Below are 25702 nucleotides of genomic sequence, written 5' to 3' on the forward strand. Positions count from 1 at the left end.
CTGCACCAGTTCAACAAGTTTAGTGAATCCTCGGGACATGCCTGGAATGGGAGTGTGAAGCAGGAGACCTCTGTCATGGTCTGGCTACAAGCCAGCAGCTATTGTTCTGAAGTGCCATATAGCAGTTTCTGAAAGCGCATGCAGTCTTTGCTACGGACAACATAAACTAACAGCTAGAAGAACTCAGGTAGCGGCAGAAAGTAAATATCTAATCCTAAAGCTGGAGGCTGCTACAAGCCCCGTCCAAGCAGACGGGTGAACTTCACGTGGCCATTCCCACCTCCAGGAGACACGGAAAACGGCAAGAGGCAAACCGCTGCCCTAACAGGGGAGGTTCAGTGTGCCAGCACCTCCAGCTGGGCTTGACCAGACCCCGATGGCAGTTACCACTAGTCTCTCACGCTGCCAAGAAGCGGCGGGGTCAGTCCCAACGGCATGATGCTTTACCACTCAGGACCCAGTGCTGAGCCTTTACTTGGGGTCAGCTATGCCCTGCATCACAGAGGATGCTCTCGCCCATGGCCAGATCCAGTCCTGGCAGCCAGCCTCGCTGTATCTGGAGGGCTACAAGTGGTGCAGAGGAAACTGTTTGCAAGAGGAACGTTTCCAGACTGCTCAGCACTGGCCGCCGTGGAGGCAAAGCCCTCCGTGCAGGCAAAGCCCTCCGTGCACAACGCTCCCCAGGAAATGCCCAGAGAGGAAATCTGACACTGAACAGATGGTAACTGCTCCCATGGGATGGCAAAGAAACCGAAGACATTCCACGGCAGCACTTTGGGTTTATAATGCAGAGAGCAGAGAGCAAAAAGGGGAAAACTGCCTTTTGAAAGTGTCGGAGGTTTCTCTTTCACAAGAGTTAAAGCAGGACTCCCAAATTCAGTGGCAGAAAGATTGCAGGATTTTAGGAAAGTTTCTGCCTAGCACAGGAGAGCGGTTGGGCAGCAGAGACGGCACCATTACCACCCCTGGTTCACGCTGAACACGTGTGGCATCAGGGCAGCACGGCAGCGTGTCATGCTGCAGCACAGTTTCACTTTCAAATACACACAAGAACTTGGATAATTCTCTTGCAAAGCCAGGCAATCCGACTGTCCTCTCACTGTAGCAGCTCTCCAAAAAGGTGACCAGGGCTAAGCAGTCCCCTGAAAACCGCCTGCAGCTCCTCGCAGGGGACGACTGGGAGGTCTCACTCACTCTCGGGGATCCGAAGGCTTTGAGCACAATGCTGATCCCCGTTTCAGGGCTATAACTCAGACTGTGCAGCCTCCAGTTCCCCCATCTCCATCCATGTAGCCCAACCGGTGGCTGAACCAAGCTCTCACCTGAGGGCTACGCAGCAAACTATGGGATAGCTGCAGCTCCTGTCCCTTCGCAGACCACATGAAATGGGTCTTTGTGGGTCTTAAGAAGCCCCCGGGCTGTGCTTTGCGAGCTTGTTTGGTCCAGCATTAGCAATTATCTATTTACAGAATCAGTATTAGCACCTCTGCCGAAGGCTAATCAAAGTGTAGTCAAAGGAGGGTAAACGAGCAGAAAGCCAGCTGCATGTGGAGCAATCTGGTTGAAAGCTGCTGCCTTAGAGCAGTGCTACTGGAGCAGGACAGCAACAGATAGGCAACCACAGACCTGCAAGAACAGCACATACCTCAGTAAAGCAGCAACGCAGGAAACTAGAGAATAAAAATAGCTGCCTCAGCCTCACTGAAAAAATAAAGAGAACCCCCCCCACACACACAGAAACCAAACAATGCAGATGTGGTTTGCAAAAAGGGGAAAATACAACTCAGCAAGCAGCAGCTCGCTGCCTGCTCCCCTCCCCAGCCCTGCAGTGCACAGCATGGCAGGGGAACCTACCCTCCAGCCAGCTTCTCCCCTCCCCCCCCCCAAAACCCACCAAAACACCCCCAACACCACCACCTCCCTGCTCCCCGTCTTGTCCTGCTGGACATCACCTGCTGCCACAGCCCATCACCACCATCCCAGCTGCTTTAGGGGAGGTGGGAGTCAACACCAGGGTCCCGAGGGATGGGAAATACTCTGCCCATCTGAGGACAGCCGTCCCATGAGCATCTGATGAGCATCGGCCATGAGACCCCAGCCAGCCCTCATCCTTCCCCAGCACGCTGGGGAGCAGAGAGGACACAGCCATACCCACACCAAATAAGCCTTAATTAACCCTCCACAGCCCTCCCAAACATCCAGCAATAAGATCGAGAAAGACAAGAATCAGTTTTAGACAAACAACAGATCACCAACTGCTTGAAGGATATAGTTTAATCTCTGTTTAGATTCATCTGATTAGAGGGGATATAATACTGTGTGTTCAGGCTCCCTTCCCCACTACCTTCAGGCACTGGTACGTCAAGGCTTCACACTGGGATACAATATCAAGGCAGATATTTCACCAAGCTACCGCCTGCGGCTTGCTGCAGAGAAATTCCTGCATTGAGACTCCAATAATGATAAACTCTGATTCTCCAGGAGAGTCCTGAGCTCACCAGGAGCAACAGACACCGGGTAGACACCACACTGCAGAACGGGGCACGGGTTTGCCATTTATTTAAGCGTTCCGGACATTTTGGCCACAGTTCCTGATCTCCTGGCGGCCAGTGCCACTGGAGTCTGGATGTCTGGGTGGGTGCTATCCTGACCCACCTCTCTGCCGGACACTTCAGCAGCGGCAGCAGCCGAGCATTTGCCACAGAGCTGCACCGGCAAGTGACACTTTAGAAGCAGAAAAGCAGCATAAGAGACCTTGGGACCAAATCCACACCAGCTGCTGTCTGCTGCCAGCAGAGACGAACAGCCTGGGGGGCTGGCGAGGGAGGGGCTCGGTCTAAATTACATTGGCCCGGCTTGGCCTCTGGTTAGCAAAGATTGCTCCTGTAAAAGCTGCTGCAATCACACTAGTTGCTGGGTTAATGCATTCATACCTTGAAGAGACAACATGGAGAAAGCAGGCCCTTTTGTCATCGCAGAGGTGACAAAAACCCTTCTTAGTAGCCCATAAGCTTCGGTGGCCAAAGGAGGCTGCATTTAACAGCCCTCGCTCAAGGGGTGCTGCACCTCAGCCGCTCCCGGGGACGACTCCTTTCCCCTTCGGAAGGGGCAGCACGCGTTACAGCTACGGGGAGGTTGGTATCTGCCGGGCAGAGTCAGGAGCCAACACCATCAGCAGGAGATGGGCTTTTTCTTTTTTTTGTCCAACCCCAGGTGCCATTAGGCAGCTGCTAGGGGAGCTGGGGCTTAATTAACAGTAGTGCTAATCCAATAAGTGCACTACCTCAGCTTACAGGGGCACGAGAGGACAGTCCTGAGACTCGTCTCTTCTTGTACCCGAGTTACCGCTCACATCCTGGAGCCCCTTCCTGAGTTTCTTGGAAGTCACCGCCTGACTCATACCAAGGTCAGAGAAAACAAAGCCACCTTTTAAGTACAAACAGCTCAAAACCCAAATGCCCTCCCAGATCGCTAATTCTCCATTTGCGGATCAGGTCTGGAAGGCAACAGGCTATGCAGACCAGCCCCAGACCCGCCGTGAGGATGGGAACGGAGCTCTGTCCCAGTCCTACGAGGAATGCCAAGTGCCATCACCACTGCCCAGGGTCTTCGCAAATCCAGTCCCTGCTGCTCAGCAGCAGCTTTTACAGAGATCCCCAATTTTAACAGCCCCATCCCCTGAAGGGCACAGGGATGGAGGGCTGCAGGCAGCCCCCAGGCTGGCGGGAAAGCCGCACAGTGAGACATATGGCTCCCGTGAAGGGCAAATGCAATTTTTAAGTTGTATGCACCGCCAGCCAGAGCCGCATTTACGGCTCAGCCACGGCCCAGAAGCTCCCGTACTATCTGCTGGTGCTGCCAGCTGAAATCATCCCATTGCCATGGCAACTGCATCCCATGCCCTGGGCATGCTAATAACGCTTGGGAGAAGACGAGTCCCCAGCAGCAGCCTCCGGATGCAGGGAGGAGGGAAGCCCAGTCACTACGAGGGCTGGAAACAGAGAAATTCATCCCCGTGGAGCTCGGAAACTGAAAAGCCACGGTTGTAGGGGAGAAAAAAATATTCTGAAAGACAGCTAAGAGCCCTGCTTCTTGCATTTACAGGAACACCGTACCCACAGCGGGCTGTGCCCTGCTACAGCCAGTCTGGCGAGGGAGAGGAAGAGATAGCCATAGACCGCACAGACAGAGCTAGAATTAGGTTTCCACTCCTGTCAGATTTTGAGGAAACCTCCCAAGGATCTGGGGCAGCTTTTTACTCAGCCTGAAGCCCCTACAGACTGTTGTTAGCAGGCAGGAGCAATCAGTCCGTCTGCGCTAGGCGTAGGAAGAAAAGCACAAGTTGAGAGTCTTCCCCTAAGATTAGGCATCGCTTTTCTCCCCAGCCCGTGAGATCTGCCTGATAAAGAAAAGGCATTTCAGTCCTTGGGGAATTTAAGGCCGGGGGATCCTGATGCAGGAGTGACGACAGCCCCCCACTGCCAAAGCCAGCGCTTCCCCCTGCCCAGCCAGTACAGACACAGACGCCCGGATCCCCGCCACACACCAGAGAGAGAAAAACCATCTCCTATGCATGAGAATCAGCCACAGTAATAGTCAGCAATAAATTAAATCTTAATGAGAAAGCAGCGAGTGAATTGCCTCGGGTTGGGAGCATGGGAGGCAGCGTGTGCGTGGGAACAGGGCGTCTGCGGGATTTGCAGCGACGATGGGCTCGTCCCTCCTCGCGTGGGGTGGTCTCGTGGTGGAACAGACCCGGTTCTCCCCTTTCTCACAGTCAAAGCCGAGGAAGGAGCGGAGCTGTGGGTCCTCGCTGCCCTCCCCCAGCCGTCACCATAAATAGGTCTTGGCTGGGGAAGCCAGGAAGGGGGAAGGTGTTTATTGCTCAACCTGCCTCGCTCTTTCAGAAGAAGCGTGAGCAACACACGCCAAATCCACCCGTGCAATTACCGAACAGCCACCCTCACCAACAGGGATCAGAGCCGAAGTCTTCCAAAACTGGAACCAGCAGGGATTTCGGTGCCCACCACAGCAGCCTGCTGAGCCCAAAGTCTGCGTGGAGGAAGAGGCTTTCTGCCGGCAGCTGCAGAAGGGATCACACTGCAAGAGCTCCTCTGGCCACGGCCAGCAGGTCCCCTGCCAGTGTCACACTCGTGTACGCTCCCGTAACATGTGCACACCTGCCCTGACGCCCTTCACTCCCTCCCGCTGCTGCAGAAACACTTGTTTCCTAAGTTAGCGCAACAGGTGGAGAACCATGCCGGGAACAAAAGTCACATTAAGGGAAGATGAAGCCCTGAAGGGCCATTAGAAAAAACCCTCCAGGCTCCACAGGCTTCAGGCACAAGCGGCGGCGAAGACAAACGGGGGGAAGCCGCTTCAAACCATCCCTCTTCTGACAAACTGCAAGGAAATAATTAATCCCACGCACCCTTCAATGTGACATTTGTGTAAAGTCTGCTGCTAAGTAATAGCTATTCAGGCAAAACCAGTAACCTTTCAAGAACAGATGGGAACCAGGGAAAAAAAACACCCATGTGAGCTACCTGTAGGGAGGTGCCCCTGGTTCCTGCTTCTGGCTGATGCTACAACAGGATCCAAACACTTTGTTCCTGTTTCGGTAGGAGCATCATGGTGTTTTCCCTGCCTGAGGGTACAGGGATGCGGGAGGGTAAAGCAGGAAGGGAGCCAAGTTTCGGTGGGTCTTGGGGACCGCCTGGTGCCCCGTGGCTTTGGCGATGCTGTGGCAGTCGAGCCGGTGGCTGCGAAGCAGGAGGGGTGCAGAGCCCAGCAGGGTGAGCGCATGTCAAGCCCTCGGCATCCCCACAGCTGCTCCGTCAGCCAGGCAGACACGGATTATTTTAACGACTGATGGAGAGGAGCCTGCCGGTCTCAGGGGCAGAGCCGCCAGACGGATGGTGGATTGGCCTCACACTTCGGGGTCTCTCCTCGCAGACACTGCTGGCATCCATCCTCTGCCTGATTATAGTTTAACGAATGGGACACACGGGATCCCTCCCCCAGCTCGATCCCCCGCCGCGGGGGGCCGCTGTCAGATTAAGCGAAGCGGCACGCGAGTATGTGGGGCAGAGGGACACGTGACGGAGCGAAGGCTCGGTGCTTGGGGCGGTGCACGCCAGCATCGCATCCTTGCTCAGCGCTGGCAGAAAAATACCCCCTTTAATCCGCAGCTCCACAGGACCTCGGGTGATTACACCCATCAGGAGAGATGCTAAGAAAAGCCACCCCAGATTTCACACGCTGCAAAAGTAATTGAACAGCCAGCTAAGGAGGGGAGGAGCACAGTGATGGCAGCCAGCCCCACTTTCCAGAGGTCACCTGCCCTGTGCAGGCAGCCAGCCCCCAGCTTGGCATGGGGCATCTGCCCCCACAGAGACACAGTCCCAAACCATTTGCTTTCTGCATCACAGCAACACCTCCAGCCGGGCAGGTGCCATCCACAGAGGAGGCGGCTGCTCACCCCCCTCGAAAACCCACAAAAACCCAGTGCACACAGTTCCTCCTCCAAAAAGAGGAGCTTTATGGCCTGCAGCAAGACCCTGTGTATGAGCCCTTGGCAAGATACCCCAGCGAAGCTGTGCCGGTACAGCCACAGCCACCAGAGATGAGGCATTTTTTGTTGCATTGCTAAATCAGGTCAATCGAGTCTCCTCTGGCCAGATAGAGCCCGTCTGGCTCCCACATTGGGAGTTGTTTGAGTACGGCAACTCCGAGGCAGATGAAAGTTTACCCCGCTGTTAACAGCGAGTCACAGGGTTCCTGTGGGATAACGGTCCGTCTGCTCTGTGCATCTCACAGCCCTTCCCCGAGCAGCTCTGCCTTTTCCCCCCAGCATCACTACGGACACCCTCGCACAGCCACGGCAGAAAGAGCTCACCTGCTTCACTTGAGGAGCCACCATAGAGTAATAGCTGCGCAGCCAAAGGCAAGTCTAAGCTAGGAAGCTCCTTTGGCAGGGACATTGGAAAGCAAACACAGACCCCCTCCTCCCCGTACACCGACCAGAAACAGCCCCATACCAGCACCTTGGTCCCAGTTTCCTTGTGACCCGTAAGTCGATGACACCTGGGCAGTATTTTCACCTTCCCAGACCCAGAGCAGCAGCGTAAAGGGTTTGCCAGTGATCTCACCTCCAGATCAATGTGACTCTCCAAGCACTTGCACCCCATCACATCCCAGTCCTGCCCTAAAAGCAGCGTTTGCCCCCAAGAGCTGTCTTCCCAGGAAGCCAAGTTAAGCGGCAGCACTTGAACTTCTGCCTTTGGAGCTTCACGCAAGCTGGAAACAGAGTTAAACTTCTCCAGTAAAGAGACTGGTGGGACACATCTGTAAAAACCTCCTTTAAGTGCATCATGGCACCATCCAGCTGTTCCACAAAGAGCCAACTGATGCAGGTCTGTTAGCTACAGGACCCAGACTCGGCATCTTCAGCATGACTCAAACCCGTACCTGTTCCTCCAGGAAGGCTAGTTTACACCATAGATCATGTGCGAGATGACCCAGTGTTTAGAAGAGCCTCTCTAGCTCCAAGTATTGCTTGTATTCAATACAGGCTGCTTTACGCAAGTGCTTTTGGCGGACTTGTCCAGCACGCAGCAGCACATTTATTTATGGTGTATTTAGCACTGGATGCAAATACACCATCCCTTCCTCACCCACAAACCTGCACCTCCGAGAGGTGACAGTCACCTTTGTGCAGCTGTATCAGGGTTTCGGAAAAGAAGAGTTAAACAAAGGAAGTAATAGGCTCTGCTCTGCCAAAAGGCTCCCAAGCTCACATCCTGCCTTTCAAAGAGCTGCTGATTCTTGGGGACAAGCTTAAGAAAATAAACTGTTCTTTTTTTAATAATAAAAGCAGCACCACACCGCTTTGCGGAGGGCTTGCAAACATCCTACTATAAAAGAGCAGGCTGCAGAGAAAGACTTCAGTTCCTCCCAGCGTTTCTGGGGAGCGGCTGCCAAAATGGCTGGTCCAGCCCTCCACGTGTGCAGCTGCTGCCTTCTCCCAGCATCTGCTCTCAGCCCGCCCCAAAAACGGCTTTGCATAATGTAACTCAGAGCACAACTTTGCAGGATGCTGTTTCTCAAAGACCCTCCCGTTGCCCACCCAGTGTGCTGGTGCCAGGCTAGCACAGGGCTGGAGGAGGCAGGAGAAGCAAAACCCACCGCCACCAGCTCTTGCACGGCTGTCTCGCCATGGGACAGCAGCAGGGAGAGCAGGGTTTTGCTCAGCCAGCTCTGCTCTCCACGAGCGCAGGCAGCATCCATCTCACCCCCGTCCCCAAAGGCTCTGCCAGCGCTTACCAAGGGTGTTGCAGAGCAGCACGCTGCCTAAGTGAAAAACAGCCTGTTTTCACAAACCTGCTTTAATCCATAATGGAAAGATTTCAAGTGAATGCAGGAGAACAGGGGTTGCCAAGCTGTGAAGTCAGAAGTCACTTCTGGAAAGGGCTCTGCTTGTCACGCTGCTCCCCCCTCCCATCGCCGAGCCCCCAAAACAGAGCAGTGCCTGTCCCGTCCTCCCCCCACCGCTGTTTATGGGAACAGAGCAGGCATCACAACAGAGCTGGGTTTTTCCACAAGGTTTTTTTGGCCCCAGGCACGGATAAGCAAGTTTAGGAAAGTCAACATTCATCTGCAGCCTCCCCCCCCCCAGCAAGGTCAGCGCTGGGCAGCCCTTGCTGCAGACTCAGCCCAAACCCTGCGCTCCTGGCTCCAGGGACGCTGCGTGGCTGCTGCCCCCTCCCCTGGGCAGGGCTGCAGGCAGCTGCCAAGCCCTGGAGCTCTGCCTGAACCCACAAACCCACCCGTGCAGGGTGAGCTGCGCTGCTGCCCGCCAGCCCAGGGCGGGAGGAGCGGGGAAGCCGGCTCAGTTTTGCTGCACTCCATGCACAGCAGGACAGTGACAGCGGGAGGACCCTCACCCACCGATGCAGCACACCCTGACTACAGGGGACAGTGTTTCTTGGAGAACAAGCTCACTTACCATCTGCTTTGCTAGGATGAGATGGTTTAGAATTTAACAACAAGCAGGCACCAAACACCTGAAGCAGGAGCACACATTCTCTTCCTCCTAACTCCAGGAGCAGTTGGGAAACATCTACCAGGTGGGTGGAGAACACCTGGGGCTACTGGAAGGAGCAACATGGCAATGCAGGGTGAGCCCGGGAGGGAGAGGAGTAACCTGCAAACAGTCATGGTGAGATTTCCCCTCGCCCCCTCTCCCGAGGCTTCACCCACAAATGCTTTGGCTTCTGCACACCGGGGCATCACTGGTTTAAACTGATCTCCAGACACGGAGAGGAGGTAACAGCTGTGGATGGGCTGGAGGGAGGGTAGCAGAGCCCTAGAGAAGGATTTTGGATTTCCAGGAGGAATAGTGTCAGCTGTGAGAGGTCTGTGGTACACGGACAGCACTTGGAGTAAGTCATTCCCAAACACCTCAGAAGCCAGAGCCTCCACCCCAAAGAGGATTCGCTAACATTTGCAGCCTTCCAACCATTAATCATGGCATTACTCAGGAGAGCTTTCCCATATCCCCTCTCCCCCACAGAAGATGCATCAGTCAGCCCTTCCTCAGACACAGCAGAGGTGAAGCAGAAGTATGCTGTATCCCCCAGCTCCTCCAAGCCATGTGTTGGGGGTCCTCCCCTCCCACCCCCCAGCAGCATACGGGGAGGCCAGCTTTCACTTACGCCGAGACAAAAAGCAGAGTCTGTTCAGAGCTCCACGGCATGCAAAGTGTGCACACCGAGACAGAAAGGCAGTTCTTCTCATCCAGAAACTCAGCACAAATAAAGCATGGGATAAACACCCGGACTCTGTCCCAGCAACACAGTTGTTCCTCTTTCCCTTCCTGCCCCCCTCCGCCCCCAAAAACTTGGAAGATCACTTTATTAACATAGTAGGCTGCTACCAGATGGAGCAGAGAGGAATGCCAAGAACAGATCACTGGCTCCTTGTGAAGCCCAGAGCCGCTCGCTAACTTTTTCCAAGCAAGGAGTTAGCCCAGAGGTATCGGGCTCCTTGCTCTGCACGGAAAGGCAAGGATCTTAACAGTGAGAAATCTGCCAGGGAGGTTCTTCGGGTCATCACCAGGAATCAAAGGTTTTACAGCTCCCATTCAGAGTTGCTGTGGCCCGGTAACACCAGGTGCTAGGTCTAGGTAAGCCGGGCAGGGCAGCTGCCGGGCAGGGAGCCGCTTGCCCTGACTCAGCGAAGAGGAATGTCAGCCCCGAGATCCCGATCCCCCGGGGACACATCCAGCACACATGCCACGCCACTGCCACGCCGGGTGTGGTTTCTCTGCAAGGAAAGTCAACTCCTTGAAGGAAAGCTGAAGTCACACAAGTACGGCAGATGGAGGGAGCGGGGACCCTGCCGACACACCTACGTAAGATATTTTTGGCAGTCTCGCTTAGCCTTTAGCCCCTTTTTGAGGAGGAAAAAAATGCAGTTTAGCAAGGGGGATGTGGAGACGCAGCAGCACGGCGATTTCTTTGTGCTCTGCACCGGCCTGAGCCAGGACTACAGCGAAGGTGAGCAGAGGGGCTCGGCCGGCAGCACCACCTCCCTGCGCGCTGTTCAAACAAAGGATGCTGCACGTCAGGCCAGGCTGCCTCTCCTTGGAGGGGGAGGAGGGACCGCTGAGCAAGTAGGCCATTAACTTCCTGCCAGCCAGTCTGCAGCAGTAAGGAAATTAAAAAAAAAAAATCCAGCACTGTGGGGTGTGCAGGCAGCAGAGACAGCCCCTCTGATCAGCCATGTTCCAGCGGCAGGATGCCAGCGCAGGGGATGCACATGCAGCCAGAGCAGGGCTTTCCGAGCAGAGGTACATCCAACAGGGCAATTGCTTGTACGTCAGCAAGAATTCAAGCAAACCCACCGCACCGAGGTAAAGCCTAGCCTCGGATCTCGTCTAGGTGTCCTCAAGGGAGATGAGCAGAACAGCCAGGAGCCTCTTGCCCAGGATACCGCTCCTTCCCCCCACCTCCACACAGCTCCACACCCAGGCACACGCGAGCTCCTCTCTGCATTTCAAGCAGCAGCACTGCCCAGTGATGTCTCTGAAGATGCCGACTCCCCAGACCGAATACACAGCTTTGAACTCTCAGACAGGATTTTCAAGGCACAGATTTGTGCTGCACGCTGAGCCACCGCCGAGGCAAAGCGGAGCTGCCAGTCACCGGGGCTGTCTGGAAGGAGGGGACCAGAGCCCTGCTGCTGCAGGTACCGCCTCCATTTGGGACTCACAGCTAAGGGACACTGCCCCAATCCCCCCGCCTCAGCCCTGCCAGCTGCAGCACAGAGCTTTATTATCCCTTCAGCTCAACAAGTAAGAAATTAAAGCCTATATATAACAGATATTTGGGAGCAGCTGGTCCCCTTGAACTCACATGCAGTCTTGCCTGCCCTTTGCAGCCTGGCTCTCCCCCACCCTTCATTTGCAGAAGCCTCAAACTTCACCTGGATATTGCCCTTCCTCCACTTCTACCTCTTTTAGTTCAAAGTGCTCATGTAAAGAGATGAGCCCAGCCTTGAATGCTGCTTCCAGTGAACAACCAGTCAACCCAGTACCCAGCTGAAGTCAAAAGAGGAACGGTGAGGAGGGTGGAGACGGTCACGTCTGCCACCAAGCAAGTTCCCAACACTGAGGAGCATGGGAGGGCAGAGGGCAGAGTTAACCAGCCACCTTCTTGAAAGGCTTCACACAGATTTATTGCTGGGGTAATGTCAGATAGGGAGGAAGCCCAGCCCTCTTCCTCCTGCTCTCTTGAAGAAAGAAACTCAGGAATTTGGCAGAAGGCCACGGCTCAAACAGAGGAGACCCTGTGCTAAGGCATGTTCAGAAAAGCAGCCTCTTCCCTGCCAGGATAAACGTTGCTTTTCCACCCCCTTCTCCGGGGATAGAAGATGTTGCCCCTCAACTCCAACATCAGCAAAAGCTGTTTGGAAAGGGTGGGCTCCTTCTGGGCTGCCCTTGTGCCAGACACGCTCACCTTGCCTGGACATTTCTTCCTCCGCAGGATACTCCGGGGGCACCACACGCTCCAGCTACAGCAGCTGAGAAGGAACCAGACCCACGTCCTCTGGCTGGAGCTTCCCTTCACCCCACGTCTGGGCATTGCAATTGCAGCCGTCCAGCCGCCACCCCAGCGAACAAGGGGCTGGCAGCTGCCAGAGGCAAAGCCTCATGTGCCAGCAGCTTTCAGCTGCTCTCACTTCCCTTCGCTTTAAGGCATGGCCAGGCAAGGTAGGAAGAACAAAGCATTTAATGCAGGTTTCTGCGCACAACTCTGAACATCCAAGGCTACCCTGGGGTAGAGGCGAGACAGACGGCTGCCTCTTCTTCAGGGAGGCTGTTAAAGGGTTAAGACAGCAAGCCAGCATCAAAGGGAGCTCTCAGCAGAGGGGGTTGAGAAACTGAGATGGGTCGAGGTTGCGCAGACTCCTTGGAATCTCAGGAATTTCCCATTATTATCCCACTTCCCTTCCAGCAGCCTGGAGGGAGAGAGCGCAAGAACAGGACCCCAGGCCCATCCCTACGGCCAGAGGCAGAAGCACTAGGGACAGGCATGCCCCAGCACTGCACGCCAGGCAAGGCGCTCTGCCAGAGCCGGTATCAGGGCACCCACCATCCAGAGAAGAAAGCTTTGGTTCAAGACACTAAGAAGAGCTCAGGGGCCTCATCTCCTGCAGCTCTCTGCAGATGAAGGTCTCAAGCTCACAGATCCCAGGCTGGCTGGACCACCATCACAGTAAGTTGAGATACCTGTACAGTCCAATAACAAGCATCCCTCTAATCAACAGTTCACCCTGCCTCGGACCAGAGGTTCCTCCCTCATACTACTCCAGTAGTCCAGAAAGTTCCCAGTTCCACCTCAGAAGCTGGAGCTCTAATAGTGCTGGTGGCCCCCATACAACTAGATAACCAAGAGTTATTTGCTGCTATTCACACGATTGCCACCCTGCATTTCAGGTGAGGTCCCAAGACACAACCATTACCAGCCAAGACTTGAATGCTGCAAGTCTCATCCCACTTCAACAGAAGCCTTGATTGCGACTTGTCCAAGGTCATCATCAACACCTGGTATCAGCAATAACCAACCTACGGAAGAGCTACAGAAGTGGGAAGTTTTTGCTAATGCACCACATGGCTGATGGTCTTACCGCTTCTCCTTTCTACTCGTCTTAGACATTAACAGGGTAATATCCATCTTACAAGGATGTTGTCAGGATTAACATTTTTAAATTACTCTGTGAATGGACCATGCTATACAAGTGCTAAGTAGTATTATGTTATCTAATTTTCCTTCTAAGAACTGTTAATGTATAAGCAGCAGCTACAGAAATCTTATTGCAAAGCTGCTTTATAGACATCAAGAAACACATCAGGTACGTAGAGTTCAGTGCTTCCCTGTGGGCTGAGTAGGGACTAGAGCTCATTATGCAACAGCAGATCCCAGAAAGCTGTGCACGATTAAGGGTCCTTCTTGATAAGCAAAAAAAAAAGAGGGGGCCAGTGAACACCCACCACTCAGAAGCAGCTTGAAAGGTCCAGGAAAGCGAATTGAGGTGTGGTACAGGCAGCTGCTCCTGTTGTACCCTGCTCTGCCTCCATCTCCCCCACACTGCTCAGGAGAAGGATCTTGCATTCAAGCTGTATTTACCTTCAGATGCATTTACCTTCACAACATCCAGGGCAAATGCCAGTAGATTAGGGTGAATGCCCTTGGCCATGAGCCCATCAGCCCAGCAGAGCACAGGCTGCAGTGACACCCATGTCCCACGCTGTTTCACACACCCCATTTCCCCTGCACAGAAGGGCATTTCTCCTCTCCCCAGACACCTGTATTCAGTTGGGCTGGTATAAACACCTTTTTATTTTCCCTTTAAGGGGATACAGATTAAGATCAGCTCCATGTAAATGCCTGCCTGTATTTGAGTTTTATTCACCTTTTGTCTGCCCAAGCTGGAACTGGAGAGCAGCCATCAGCTGGCATTTAAGCCTGGAAAACACTGTTTTAATTACCAGCATTAATTGGCCTGTGTGACCCCTTCAGCCACGGCTTGACACGCGCTCCCAGAAAATGCTGCAGGGAAAGACAGTTTCTGCAGAGGTCAGGCTTCCCCACAACTCTCATTTCATGGTGTGAGGACCGGTGCTTAAGAGGGAGCAGGGTCCAGCAAATGCTACAGCATCTCCCAGGCCCAACGCTTTCTCGATGGCAACAAGAGCAGGTAGCAGAGACTTACGCGTTGCAATATGGCTTCTTTTCGTAGCCCTTGTAGTTTTTCATGTTTAGGGTCATCTTGCAGGTCTCGCAGTGGAAACATGCTTTGTGCCAGAACTGGAAACAGAGACAAGAGAATCATTAACACAAGTGACTTGCAAAACAGGGCCACTTCCCACTAGAATTGCACAACTCAAACTCAGCAGCTCCTCCAGCCTAGAGATGTCAGTGATAACACCCACGACCCCTGCAAAACCTAGAGGACAGACAATATTCTTACTAGTTTAGGACACAAGTAAATCCCCCCTGACCCTCCCAATGCACCTTATCTCAAGAAAGCAGCAATATTTGCTACTTGCAAATGTTATAGTAGCATCTTGCTTCCTTATCTCCAGACCAGGAATTCATTTGGCTTGGCCAAATACAGGATAGGAGAAGCCTCCTACTACGAAAGAGGCACAACAAGCCCCTGTGAGCAGGGAGACTGTCAGCAGAGTTAACAGCTGTGGTTTGCAGGCTTCAAAGTTGCTGCTTTAGGTTTTTTTGCTGATGTTAGCCAAGAGATAGCCAGAAGAGCAGGTCAGGTGAGGCTGCACACAGACAACGAGCCAAGGAAAAGAAGACAGAGAAGAAAAGGTTCTCGTGAGAAGCAGACAGTCCAATACAGACAGCTCAAAGGTCCTCACCACCCTTCTGCCTGCAATTTAGGTGCCTAATCCCCAACCCCACAAACTCTACGGCCCCAGAGGATGCAGGATCACCCCAAGCCCCCCTCAGCCCCCCTCTCCCCACAGTGGGGCTGTCAAGAGCTATGACTGCTCTTGCCGGTGCTGCATCCTAACACAGGGCAGGGCTGGGGACAGCAACAAGGAAGAGGAGCTGCTAGCCTGACATTTTGGTGAAGGCAGTTTTTGCATCCTCTCCCCAACAGCTCTTGCACCAGTAGCCTCAGGCTGACCTCACACCCCACCTGAGGTCTGCCACCTGAACGCAGCTGTACAGCAGCGCAGCTCTCCTTTCAACCAGCGAGGCACGCTCAGAGCCAGGGCTAAAGACATACTCCCTGAAATTCAGATCATGACCCTACGTTATGGGTTTCAACACCTAATGAACTCTGAAGAAGTGTTTTAAGCTTTTAGGGCTACTCTTGAAGGAATTATTTCCACTTGGCATTTAACTGGCCCGAGTGGCTTTCTAGGCTGGAAGGAGCCCGAGGAGAACAGCTCAGAGCTGCTACCAAGCAATTCTGCAATTCTACCCCATGACGCCCTGCCAGTCACCAACTGACCAGACTTTGTGCTTCCTCTGACAGCCATCAGGACTTGAGGGGTCTGGTGTGACTTCCCAGGGAAGAAAGGAAAGCGCACAGGCAGGAGCCGAGCCGGAGCAGCGCAACAAGGAAAGCACAGCCCAAAGCAATGTCTTTACTCACTGGAGGTAAGGCAGCCCTGCCCTAGGGTTGCCCTCCCTCCTCGGCTAACCCCCCTCCTTCAGCAAGGCCCCCCTGCACAGCACACAAACCGCCCAGCATCACCCTGCAAAATCCGGGAAAGAACAAGCGGAAAGCCACATTAGCAGCTCATCCTACCAAGCAGATTACAGTCAACAAGCCTGCAGTGTGACACCCAGGACTTGGAGCCAGGCACACATTTACTATGCAGTGAGCAAACCCAGGGAGAACAGCTGGCGGTTGTTGCTATGATTTCCACCCTTAAGCTTTTAAAAAGTCATTTCCACCACTGCAACTGCTGGCTCGGTCTGTGTTCTTCCAAGGAGACGGCAAGAGCCAAGCCTAAGCCCTTGTGCCACCTACCCGCAGGTGCCACACCCCAGTGCGCAAACACCTCCGCGGCTCTACGAGCCTGTGACTCATCCCAGAAGGACAATTTGCCTCCTTTCAGTTGCTCACAGCAACATATTTGTTCTTTTCCTCTAGTTACACGAGTTCCTCCAGAGCTTGCCGCTAACAGTGAGAGGGGGCTTCTTGCTGCACCACGCGCTGCTCTGTACCAACACCCTCGTTCACATCCAGCCTGCACAGGATTATTTTCCCTCCCTCCCAGCTCTCGGGCTCTTTAAGGACAGACAGATCAACAGCCGAGTCCTGAGTTCTTCAGGCATCTTGAAAGTTACACAGCCTTTTGGTTGAGCTACTGCCACATTAGAGGTAATTAACAGACCTCTCCAGCTTGTCAGCCATTCATAGTGCTGTAATAGCTGTGCATAAATACCAGAGATGCCACTATAAATATGCAGAGATGAACTGACAGCCAACATGACTTCAGAGCCTCTTCCTCCGAGGAATACCCAGGCTCCCAAGAGCCAAGGAGTATCTGGCAAGGCCAGCTGTCCCCCCGCCCGCGGCAGCCTCCACAATAAGCACAGCAGAAGCAATGCACTCAGGCGGCCTTTACCCCCAGCCAGAGAGCAATTAATGCATATTCTTGCCTCAGTTTGCATTAGGCATTGTTCAGCAGAGGTGTTTCTGTCCTGTGGCTCTTACAAAGGAGACTCTGCAGCCTGAGCAGGCAGCCGAGCCACCCAGAGAGCGCTACCCCTATCTCTAAGTCTTGCTGCCCCCAAACTTTGTCTTACCACTGACAGTATTAATGCTGGATCCACAAATCTAAGCCAGCACTAAAAGGAGGGCTGCAACACAGAACTGACACAGGGGAACAGCAATTATGTAGGCTTCCAGTAACGCTACCGCTCACCCTCCAGCACGGCTGCAGAGAAAGAGGACAAGTTTCAAATAGGTTTTTAGAGAAGCATTAACGCCTGTGCTTTCCAATTCCAAGTTTGAAGTGCTCCGAACATCTGGAGGCGATCCCAGGTACAACTGCCCGGCGCAGCTCGCCCCACGTCCCAGCAGGCCGTGCTCTACGAGAAGCACGCTGGCTGCGGTCCAGGCAGGCTGCTCTTGGAGGGACAGAGCCCTTTAAGCAACTTTGCCACTCGCAGCAGACTAGATCTGGGGACAGAGCTCACAGCCACAGTACGTGTTGGTGTATCCATTTATAGCTCATGCTGCAGCCGCACAACATCCCTCCACCAAGCAAAGCCATTGCTCCACACCTGGGAACAAGCATCACTTGAGACTCAAGGGTTAGAGGACAACATATAAAGAGAGTCTCCTCGGGCCGAAGGCAAACCCTTGATCTGGTTTAGTGCACTGTAACAGCTAACTCTAACTTCTACTCATTTTAGAAAAAGTCATCCGACATCAGCTTTACACAGGTTCAGCAGTTGCAGCTGCAACCACCAAACCCTGCAACGCCCGCTCCAGCGATGGGCGGCACAGGAGATGTCACTTCCACAGCGGAAGCCAGCCACATCACCCAGCACCTTATCCGGAGAGCTGGCGGGGAGGCGTGGGGGAAGGGAACAACACCCACTTCCCCAAGCCAGAGCAGGGCATTTGCCTTTCACAAGGTGACGATGTGAAAAGTCAAGAGGCAGAACTCGCAGGCGGAGTTTCACCCAAGTCGGAGCTGTCAGCAGGCAGTCTCACTTCTCTAGCTGCTGCGCTGCATTTGTAAAGCCTGATGAAGCAGCAAGTTTTCCTCATTTGCCGCAAATTCTCAGACGGGAAACAGATTTCACTACCAGGAGAAAACCAAGCACATCTGCTTGTCAACACACCAGCACAGGCACCGAAAGCTTAAAGGCAGCGACACGCACGCTTCTCCCAGAAGCCCTTCGTTATCGCTGCCTGCGGTTCAACTTCAGCCCTAGCAGCGCTTATGCAAACACCACCAGAGCTGCCCTTTCAACTTTGCCCGGGGTAGAGCGAGAACAGGGGGACAGCCACTCTAGCACCGCGCTCATCCTGTGCTTTTACGGGAAGTGGGTCGGCTCTTCCAGCCACCGCCTCACCAGCCAGAAACCCCAGGAAAAATTAACACGGGGAGTTAGCGGGGGGGGGGGAAGCCATTTGGTTCGGGGTGTGCTGTATTGCAAGGCTGACCATGCAATGATTTGTAGCGAGAGAAAGCTAATGAGACCCCTAGAAGTACAAGACGACGGCTGCAGCCTCCTGCCTGCTCCCAAACAGCTAGAATCCGCGGTCTCAGGATGCACATCAGTCGTGCCCTCACAGCCACACACAATTGCCAGCTCAGAAGCAGCACAAACCCCAGACGCTGGCTGCGCAGGAGGAAGCAAGGGGTCGTCGTCCCCCCCTTCCCTTCCAATTATCCACAATTTGGATACCCCGCAGCTACTGGAGGCCAGCGCAGGCTCCAGAAGACAGAGCCACTTCACTGCTCCGGACAGCCAGGAGGGTCCCTGGGACACAGGGCTGATAGTTCAGCTTCAAGCCATTCCCAGCTTAAGGAAGAAACATCATCTGTTAAAAATGCAAGCAACAGGGTCTGCTGAAGCTCAGGAATGCCGCTGCCGAGATCCACGCATTCTTCGAGTTACTTTTTTTAGTCCCTAAACTGGTCGTCCCAGAAGCCCAGAAGAGGAGGGGGAGGAAGGGGGCGCAGCTCTCCGGGAGGGGTTAGTTCAGAGGCAAATCCCACGGGAGCCGTGCAGCACCGGGGAGGGGGACACCACCATCGCCGCCTTCACCAGACCTCGCCTCCAGCGCCGGCGGGGACAGGAGCTTTATTTTCGATGGGAAAACACTCAAAAAGAGACACTCAAAGCCCTTGCGCACCACGTTAAGGCGGGCAGCCGAAACTATAAAGACTGAATTCTGGAACAGAGAAGTATCAATTGGGATGGAAGATGGGGGAAAACAAAAAAAAAAAAAACCTCGGCTAATGCAAACCAGATGAGGTTCCCGGCTTCGGGGGAAGCGTTAACTGTTGCTTTCCATCGGCCTCCGCAGGCGCCCGGCTGCAGCTCCCCGCGGCGCTGGGGCCGCCGCCGCCGCCTTTTAATTATATATAAGGAAAAAGCCCCGGTCGCTGCCGGCGACCGCCCGGGCAAAGAGCGTCCCGTCCACGTCCCCCGGCGCGGTACGAGGAAGTGCCACCTCCGGTAGCCCGAGGCTGAAGGGAGCGCGGGTCCCGACCCCGCGGGACAGCCGGCTCCCGCGGCGGGGGCGACCACCCCCCCCCCCCGGACCCTGAGATAGGGGCGGGCAGCGTGGAGATACCCCACGGCGCCGGGGGGGGGGGGGTAAGAACCATCCCACCCAGGGGCAGCCCCCCCACGGGAGACCCTCCCAGACCCCCACCGCCCCCTCCCACGGGCGCGGCGCTCACCTTATCCAGGCAGTTCACTTTCTCCGTGGGGTAGACGATCTTGCCGCAGCGGGCGCAGTTGGGGTTCATAGCTGGGGTTCGGGGTGGGAGGGTGGTGGTGGTGGGGGGGGATCTCGTCCGCTCCCGCCCGGCTCCGCCGCCGCTTCTGGGCCGCCGCCCGCTCCGCCGCGACCCTAAATAGGCGGGGGGGGGGGGGGGGGGGGGAAGGGGAGGGGCGCCGGGGGCACGCGCGCGGGGGCGTGGCGCCCGCCCACGCGCGCGTGCACGCACACGTACGCCCGCCGCGCAAACCGCGGCGTGGGCGGGCGCGCTCGTACCCGTTTACTTCCCCGCGCTTGGCGCGCGCGGCCGGTGTGTCCGTCCGTGTCCCCCCCCCCCCCCCCGTTCCACGCGCGGACGCCGCGTCCGCGGCGTCCGCGCGTGGAACGGGGGGGGGGGGGGGGAAGAACCGGCCGCGCGCGCGTGGGGCCGCAGTAAGCGAGCGCCCGGCGAGCGGCGCGGTAGCTGGGGGTATAGCTCAGTGGTAGAGCATTTGACTGCAGATCAAGAGGTCCCTGGTTCAAATCCGGGTGCCCCCTTGGGGTTGAGTTTTTCGTTCGTGGGTTTGGGTTGGTTTGGGTTGGTTTTTTTTTTTTTTTTTGGTCCCCCCGGTCCGTCCGTCCCCCCACACGCGTGATTCTACCTCGAGCCGGAAAACGCCGTGACAGTCGCGTTCCCCCCCCCCCCCGCGCTGGAGAGCGGTGCCGGCGTCGGCGAGCACTCTCCCTGCGGGCTCCAGCGCCGGGTCGCCTCGAGGTGCAAAGCAGGGCTGCGAGAAATAACGACTCGTTTTTTAAAGATCCACGAGGGCAGGTCAGAGACCCGCGTGGGCGAGAGGGAGCACCCTCATCTCCGGGTCTGCGCCTGGCACGCGGTTACCGAATCCAATTCCCGACCGGATTTGAATTTTTGGCGTAATTTTACTGAAACGCATCGACACGAACGCGAGCAGAAGCGTCTCGACCTCTGCAAGGCCGGCCCCAGCCCCGCGGGGTAACGCCGGCCCCGGTTCGTGCGGGTTCTTCCTGCGTGTGTTCCACAGGGACGTGCGGCAAGTCAGGTGGGCAGCATCCACTCCGGTCGATTCGGGTTATTACATTACAAAAGCCTCAGTAAGAACATTAATTCAATTTCTGTCAGGAGATAACGACACCTTAATTCCCCTTCCCGGAGCCTGTTAGAAAAGAACAAGCCTCGGCAATCGCTATTTGCAGGCAGGCTTTAATAAAGCACACCCACATCAAACGAGGCCGCGCTCGGCTCTCTTCCCCCTTATTCTTTTCAGGATGCGGCTTAAAACTGGCTTCCTTCGTTTTAAAAGCAGCTTATCTGATCCTCTCACAAAGGCGCCCACTCCTTCCCTTTCTGATCACCTCGCCCAACACTTCCCAGCCCCCCGAAACCAGCCTCCCACCCTTTCCTGGCCCATCGTAGCTTAAAATAAGACGCGCTTTTCTGCTTATCCAGCTCTTTGGGATGCTGTGGGTGGTTTTTCCTCTCTTGGCTCAGGAGATGCTGCTGGGCGAGGGAGGCTCTCCGCCACCCAGACGTTTTGGGTGCACACCACCGGTCCAGCCTCACGCCTGCACCCAGCGAAGCTGCTGCTGCTTCCCGGGGGGCGGCCGAGGGCATCGCTCCGCCGAGGCCCCTCTCCAGCCGCAGTTTTTCTTTCTCTTTTTTTCTTTTCACCAGCTGCATCACGTCTGGTGTCTGAAGCATCCAGCCCCTCGACGGGGTTGACGCTGCAGCACGGCCTGTGCTTTCCTCCTGGGGACTTCGCACGGGCGACGGGTGCGAGCCGATATCCTGGGACCCCGCTGGAAGAGATGTGCCGGGTAGCGCTGCGTTGTGATGCATTTACATTGTTAAGCCAGACAATGCTTCAGTACTTGTCTCCCGTTAGCTACGAACCGCACGTTTACCGTTAGCGGTTGATTTTAGAGCTGTGAAATGACAGGATACTTCTTTGCTTTCTGAAATTATTCTCTTAAACATAGATTTCCCGTTATTTGCTTTCAAGCTGTCAGGATGACTTTCTTAGCCTGACACAGAGCGCCCAGAGGACCAGGTAGATGAAATATTACAAGCGGCATCGCTTGCGCTTTCCTCCTGAAATTAGATTTAGGCAATCCCCGAGTAAATAAAAAATCATTTATTGCCACTAGGCAGAAGTCTCTTTCACTTTGTGGTTAAATTACCCTGGAATTTGCCGAGTCACTAGAGCTGAAAAATTCACATAGAGGCAAAACCCAGACAAGGGCAATTCCTTCTGATAATACACAGAAAAATTCATTCCTTGACTTGCTGTCAGGAGCACGGCGAGAGAGGCGGCACGCTGCGGCCACCCTCCTGCTACAGCTGCTCCCAGCGGGAGCCGGGAGCCGGGGGCATAAATCGGCTGCCTGCAAGTGTTTGTCACCAGCTTGGAAGACAACTAATGGCAGCTCTTGCTCCTGCCTTTCTGCTAACGCTCTTGGTCCCCAAACCTCCGCGTGTGGCTCCTCGCCAGCCTGGGCTTTGCCGGTCCCCAAAGCGCCCATCGAGGAGGGGGTCACCGAACCCTCCTGCTCGGCGGCTCCGGGCGAACGTCCCCCGCCGCCGCCGTGGTGCGAGGGGCACCGGGGAGGGGTGGATGTGTGTGGGGGTGGGGGGGTCGTGCCCACCGCTCTCTCCCCGGGCGCTCTCAGCAGGACGGGCCGGGGGGGTCCCGCTGCCGCAGCGGCCCGGCGGCGGCGCGGGGAAGGCGGCGGCGGAGCGGAGCAGCGGCCGGGCGGGGGTATAGCTCAGTGGCAGAGCATTTGACTGCAGATCAAGAGGTCCCCGGTTCAAATCCGGGTGCCCCCTGGTTTTTTTTTTTAATTTTTTCCCCTCTCCCTTCTCCTCTCTCTCCTTCCCCGAAACCAAAAATCTAAAAAGAAGGATTTTCGCCCCAAATTCTTTCCGGCGGGGAGGGGTCCGAAGGCCTTCCCCGTTGCCCGTGACCCCGGCGCACCCCAGGGTCCGGTCCGAGCCAGCCCGTAGCCCACGTGGGGAGCGGGGAGCGCAGCCCCGCGGGGGCCGCCGGGCCGCGCCTGCGCCCGTCCCCTCCCGGTGCTCCCGGTACCGGGGGGGGTGCCGCTCCCCGCCGCCTCTAGGGGGCGCCGCGGGCCCCGCCGCCAGCGCCGCGTGACTTCCCCCGCCGCCACGTGAGGCGGGCCGGCCGCGCCACGTGACGTCCGGCGGAGCGGGAGGGGCCGGGCGGCCCCATATCCCGGCGTGCCCCGCGCGCCCCCGCCTCTTCCGGCGCCAAGATGTCGAAGCGAGGTGAGGCGGGGGGCGGCGGCACCGGCACCATCCGGTTCCATCCGTCGTCCCGCGGGGTCTCCGGGGCGGGCGGGGGGCGCCCGGGTCGCTGCTCGGGCGGGGTTTGGCGGAGCTGGGGCCCGGGAAGCGGCGTCCGGCCCCGGCCGGGAGCGGAGGCCGCGGCCGGTGTCGCTAACCCCCCACCCGGGGAGGTGCGGGCCGGGCAGGGCCGGCTCCCCCCTTGCCCGGAGCCCGTTTGCGCTCCGTTCGCCGAGGCCTTAATCTTCTTCTCGACCCGCAGGACGCGGCGGTTCCTCCGGTGCGAAGTTCCGCATCTCCCTCGGTCTCCCGGTGGGAGCCGTGATCAACTGCGCGGATAACACAGGTGAGGGCGGCCGCCGCGGCGGCTCTGCCTCCGCCCGCGTCCGGGGGCTTGAGCCGGGGGAGTCCGGCGGGGAAGGAGGGGCCCGTGGTAACGCAGAGGGCAACCAGCTGGTGGACGAGTTGGTAAAAAACCAGTTTTCCTTCCGAAAAGCTCTCGCTGGGGCTGCGCTTGCGGCTCAGCGGGATGTCGTGGACGGAGACGGCAGAAGCATCGCTTGTGGGTGAAGCGGCAGCCCGTGCCGTTCGCTTCAGTCGGTGATTTGACGAGCGGAACCGTCTTCCCGGACGGCCCCGTTAATGCCGGCGCTTCTCTCCGCAGGTGCCAAGAACCTGTACATCATCTCCGTGAAGGGGATCAAGGGGCGCCTGAACAGGCTGCCGGCGGCCGGCGTGGGCGACATGGTGATGGCTACTGTCAAGAAGGGCAAGCCGGAGCTGAGGAAGAAGGGTGAGCGCGGAGAGGAGCGGCGAGTCCCGCTGCGCCGAGGGGCAGCCCCTGCCGAGAGCCTGCCTGCGCCGTAGCGTCCCTCCTTCGAGGGGTGCGGAGGCAGGCCGCTCGTCGGAGGGGAGGACAGTTCCTCCCTCCAACCGACGCAGGAGGCTGGCCCCAAATGTCTGGAGCGTCGCCTCCGCCCTTCTGAAAAGCACTTGCTGGGTCTGTGCGCAGTGGCTCAGCGAGTTGTCGTGGAAGGGCAGAGCAAAAGCATCGCTTTTGGGTGAAGTGGCAGCCTGTGCTGTTTATTTCAATCGGTGGTGTGACATCCTGCCTTGGAAAAGAAGGTTTGCTGCTGCCCTGGAGGGGAAGGGAGGCGTTCTTGCTGAATATTGTCTGTGAATTGGTGGCGTATTTAGAAATAAAGGTGGGGAAGCGGAAAAACACTGAGTTGTCCAAGCGTAGACGCAGCCGTGAGAGTTACACGGCCGGTTTTCACTGTACTATTGACTATAAACTGCAGCTTCTCTTAGTGAAGCGCCGCAAACATGAGATGCAAAAAAAAAAAAACCCCCACCAAACCACCCCAAACCCGCGCATTGAGTTAGATGCTGCAGCGGAACAGTTCCGCTGGGGCCTCCGACGCTGGGCTGTGCGCTTACCGCGATGGTTGCGATACCGAGCTGCTCGTTTCTCTTTGCAGTCCACCCAGCAGTGGTCATTCGGCAGCGGAAATCGTACAGGAGAAAAGACGGGGTGTTCCTCTATTTTGAAGACAACGCGGGAGTGATAGTAAATAATAAAGGTGAAATGAAAGGTAGGGACGAGAATCCTGTTGCGCTGGGCGAAAGGGGAACGCGGAGCGGGGCGGTGGGTCGGCTCTGCCGGTTGGAGGGCCGTGCCCTCCTGGGCAAGGGGACCCGGGTTCTCCTCAGAGCGAGGAGAGCGCGGTCGGGCTGAGCTGGTGTCTGTGTAAAGCGGTGCCCTGCACCGTCTGCGCCTACTCGGTCCTCTTAACGCGCCGCCGTCTTTTTCTCTTTTCCAGGCTCTGCGATCACAGGCCCTGTGGCTAAGGAGTGTGCAGATCTGTGGCCCAGGATAGCCTCCAACGCGGGAAGCATTGCGTGAACGCGTTCGTCTTCGCAGAGATAAAAATAAAAGCCCTTGTACCAAATAAGTAGTGTCTTTTCTTGCCAAAGCGCTCTCCTCTGCCGGGCGGGACAATGTTATAATGAGGGGGTTAGTTCTGGGAAACCTTTTTACGCAACTCCTTGTGTTGGACGTCTGCTTCGGCAGGAAAACGGGATTTGGAGTTTGGATATCCAATGACAAGTCTCTTTTTCAGGCAGGTTCCTGTCTTACTGGAAAACACCTGGAAGGGGGTTGCACTGGAATGACTTAAATTTTGGCAATACTGGCTGAACTGATCCGATTTAGGTATGCACGGATAGAAACTGGGACGTGTCTGGAAGCCCTTCTACAAGGAACCTTCGTACAGGGGCGCTCAGAATTGTAGGTCTGGCATTTTCTTCCAGAACGGGCAATTTAACTGCTTAGAGATACTGGTCTGATTCGGGGGGGGGGGAATACTGCCCGAAACCGATGTGTACTGCGAGCTGCAGAGTTCATTCCGGACAGCGAGCTCTGAAGAATGTTTTTTAGACCTTGCTGAAGACGTGCGAGGATGCGTGAAGCCCGCTGCTGCTGGCTGAGGTCGTGGCTGAAGCACGTGCCTCTAAACCCTCCCCCAGTGGTGAAGCGGGCCCCGAGATCACAGACTGTTAATTGCAGATAGAAGGGGTGATCTGAACTTTGAAGACCAGCTGAAAGGCTTCCAAGACCAGAGTCGGAAGGTATGTCTGTGCAAAAGCTCCTTACGCTATGTGAAGTCGCTTGTGATTTTCCTGGTGTTCCTCTGCCCGAAGCAGAGGAATGCATTCGGATGTGAACTGCAGGTCAGCTTGTTTTCTGGCCCTCCCGAGCAAGGGCCACTGGAGGGGCAGGGAGGCTGCCTTGTACCTGGGCTCGCAAGTGAAAATAGGGGTGACTCTGTCCTGGAGATCGTGGCCCTGGTGCCCGGTAACCCAGACTGA

The 25702-nt window shown here is 56.0% G+C and overlaps 2 protein-coding genes and 3 non-coding genes across 5 annotated transcripts in view; 4 read left to right on the plus strand and 1 right to left on the minus strand.

The window, feature by feature from the left end:
- The window catches only part of LASP1 (LIM and SH3 protein 1), a 33883-nt gene extending 14321 nt beyond the window's left edge, over window positions 1-19562 (minus strand). The window contains exons 1-2 of the mRNA XM_076356736.1: window positions 19472-19562; window positions 14278-14372 (exon numbers count right to left, since the gene is read on the minus strand). Coding sequence (XP_076212851.1) covers window positions 14278-14372; window positions 19472-19540 — 164 coding nt within the window. The 5' untranslated portion in view covers window positions 19541-19562. The remainder of the gene's footprint in view (window positions 1-14277; window positions 14373-19471) is intronic.
- A 415-nt stretch (window positions 19563-19977) lies between these two features.
- On the plus strand, window positions 19978-20049 carry TRNAC-GCA (transfer RNA cysteine (anticodon GCA)). Its single transcript has one exon. It is a non-coding gene; the product is annotated as a tRNA-Cys (tRNA).
- A 2233-nt stretch (window positions 20050-22282) lies between these two features.
- Window positions 22283-22354, plus strand: TRNAC-GCA (transfer RNA cysteine (anticodon GCA)). The gene has a single exon. It is a non-coding gene; the product is annotated as a tRNA-Cys (tRNA).
- Window positions 22355-22750: 396 nt separating this feature from the next.
- Window positions 22751-24786, plus strand: RPL23 (ribosomal protein L23). The gene is made up of 5 exons (XM_076356705.1): window positions 22751-22813; window positions 23094-23177; window positions 23496-23624; window positions 24313-24426; window positions 24655-24786. Exons 1-5 carry the CDS (start codon window positions 22801-22803, stop codon window positions 24735-24737), a joined length of 423 nt encoding a protein of 140 aa, XP_076212820.1. The 5' UTR covers window positions 22751-22800; the 3' UTR covers window positions 24738-24786.
- On the plus strand, window positions 23808-23940 carry LOC143169600 (small nucleolar RNA SNORA21). Its single transcript, XR_012996905.1, has one exon. It is a non-coding gene; the product is annotated as a small nucleolar RNA SNORA21 (small nucleolar RNA).
- Window positions 24787-25702: the final 916 nt, after the last annotated feature.

This window comes from Aptenodytes patagonicus, chromosome 20 (assembly GCF_965638725.1).
Source record: "Aptenodytes patagonicus chromosome 20, bAptPat1.pri.cur, whole genome shotgun sequence".
Classification (NCBI taxonomy): domain Eukaryota; kingdom Metazoa; phylum Chordata; class Aves; order Sphenisciformes; family Spheniscidae; genus Aptenodytes; species Aptenodytes patagonicus.

Bases quoted from the DNA above. Each gene is read 5' to 3' on its own strand.
- RPL23 (XM_076356705.1), top strand. The intron at 23,178-23,495 runs GTGAGGGCGGCC...TTCTCTCCGCAG, and splicing joins CAACTGCGCGGATAACACAG to GTGCCAAGAACCTGTACATC. The intron at 23,625-24,312 runs GTGAGCGCGGAG...TTCTCTTTGCAG, and splicing joins GCCGGAGCTGAGGAAGAAGG to TCCACCCAGCAGTGGTCATT.